This window comes from Penaeus vannamei, chromosome 20 (assembly GCF_042767895.1).
Source record: "Penaeus vannamei isolate JL-2024 chromosome 20, ASM4276789v1, whole genome shotgun sequence".
NCBI lineage: Eukaryota > Metazoa > Arthropoda > Malacostraca > Decapoda > Penaeidae > Penaeus > Penaeus vannamei.
The window spans coordinates 8,668,303-8,670,802 of NC_091568.1; the positions used below are offsets into that span (position 1 = coordinate 8,668,303).

General features: G+C 35.4%; 1 protein-coding gene across 1 annotated transcript in view; it reads left to right on the top strand.

The window, feature by feature from the left end:
- The window catches only part of LOC113819942 (lactosylceramide 4-alpha-galactosyltransferase), an 18,167-nt gene that overhangs the window by 7,885 nt on the left and 7,782 nt on the right, over positions 1–2,500 (top strand). The window contains exons 4-5 of the mRNA XM_027372182.2: positions 475–567; positions 1,361–1,557. Of these exons, the coding sequence (XP_027227983.2) occupies positions 475–567; positions 1,361–1,557 (290 nt within the window). The remainder of the gene's footprint in view (positions 1–474; positions 568–1,360; positions 1,558–2,500) is intronic.

A 2,500-nucleotide genomic window follows, 5' to 3' on the forward strand; every position in this document is an offset into this window, starting at 1 on the left:
TGGTATGTGATTATTGATAACAGTTTATGGAATGTTTCAGGCTGGTTGATCAGAGGTTTACGTCAACAAGAACTATGTCGTGATCACTTAGTCCGGGAATGACCTGTGTTATGTGAGTTGTGATGCTTGTGAGGTAGTCTAGCATGTGGATAGTGGTTGAAGGGCCTCCGTCGCCAGCTGGAAGTGTGATGATTTGTATTCGCGTTGGGTTGAATACTGTTTGCGAGAGTGAGAATGTGTTCATGATGTCTATAAAGGCGATGTGTAGTTGGCGTCTGTTTGTTTGGGGGATAGACATAGTTTGTAGACAGACAAATAAGGCCAGATGTGATAATATAGATAAGAAATGAAAGTAGATAGAAAGATGGTAAGTCAGGTAATATTGATGTAGACATATGAATAGATACAAATATTAAATAAATTATTGCTTCTTATGGCGCTAATTATGTGTAATAAATTTCATAACATTTTCAGGGACATAATACCTTCACTGGACAAAAACGTGTTTTTGGTCGAAAGTGCTTGCAAGTCCAATCCTTCTTACCGTGCCTGGTGTTCTGTTGAAAGGTAAGACTCATGGACATGTTATATATATATATATATATATATATATATATATATATATATATATATATATATATATATATATATTTCTCTATATATTTCATATATATTTATATATATACATGTATATACATATATATATATATATATATATATATATACATATACATACTTATATATATATATATGTGTGTGTGTGTGTGTGTGTGATATGTCATATATATACATATGGAATATATATATGCACACACACATACACATATATGCATCTGCGTATGCAAAGGTTGTTTTTTTAATGGGTTCCCAGGTTACTCAGACCCTTCCATATGCAGGCAGAAGTCCTTTGTTCTAAGGTTCTTTTAGCCATTACCATTAAAATCAGGACTTATTTAACAGACTAATTCCCCAGGATGAAACACCCTCAGGTCATTCTCATAGTCTTTTGGGACCAGCATGCAGTAGTTATGATTGTTTTCGTGGCCAAAGGTACCATCACAAGAGATTACTAGTGTTCACTGCTACAGAAATTGTTGGAGGCTATCAAAGCCAACAGGTGTGGAATGTTGACCATAGGTGTGCATCTCCTACAAGATAACACCTGTGTTCAAAACTCTCACCCTGTGTGTGTGTGTGTGTGTGTGCAAGGAACACAACAAACACAATAACGTTCACCACTGAACATGAATAATATTGAATTATATATTTTCTTCACTGGTTCATTAGAGTTACAACTTTGCATAAATCGTATCATAGTGCATTTAACTTTACAACTTACTAAATGACTTCTTGTTTAAAGCTACACTCGTGAGAATCCGAACGCTGATGTGTGGTATGTGATGACTTCGCCGATAGTGAACAACACTGACACCCTGCCTGGTCGTCTGCTCGACCACTATCCAAATCTTCATTTTGTTTTGGCTGACTTGGACTTGATCTTCAATGGCACTGTACTTGAAGAGTTTTTCAAGTCTGGAAGATGGCATAAGAACACCCGTAAGTGTCCTAAATGTTTATCTATTTATTCATCTGTATCGATTACAGAGATGAGAGCTTATCCTGTCTGTAGAGGCAAAATTTGATTGCATATCCAAGTGGATTTTTGAGATATCCTTGTTGAGAAACATATTGAATGGGTTGCTTATTGACAAAATTCATATAATTAGAAACAATCCGAGCATACCTGGGGCTTTAGACACAAACTAATCACAACGCACCTTTCTCCAGATCCAAAAGATGGTGGTGCAGGAGGATTTTTATATTTTATTATTATTTTTTAATGCCTTTTTTCCTTGTATTAACACAAGGAATATGTCTATGAATACCTGTGCACCCGACAGAATCTTGGATGAGGAATATCTTAATGTGTTCTTCATGGTGGTGGCTTCCACATTCCCATGCCCCCCCCCCCCTTTCGAAATGTGTTGATCCGACCCTGTGACCGTGCAGTAAGCTCTAAGACTAGCTGATGCACTTTGCAAATGTAAAAAAAATAATATGCGTCTTCTCATCCTCCTTTAGGTACATTTAGTGAGACGAATTCTTTGCAAGTGCAATATCTTATGGGAGTGGTTATCAAAACAGACCATCCAAAGTCTGATTTTTGTAATGATCATTTGCAATTCAGTATAGTGGAATTGAAATATGCATTGTCTGTATACCTATCTGATACCCATACAATATGCTAAAAACAATGACAACAATAATAATTTTATTAGTAGCTGTAAGCCTACAAAGATATGGTCTTAGGTACATGTGCATACACACAAATTAGTTATGATCATTGGAAAATAAAATAAATACATCTTTACATTACTCTTAGACAAAACTACAAGAACTCAAAACGTTAAAATATTTCACTTACATCACAACAAACCCCACTTTATCCTGTGTAGTGTAAATACATTTAGAAATACAGATCGAATACATCCTTGTTAGC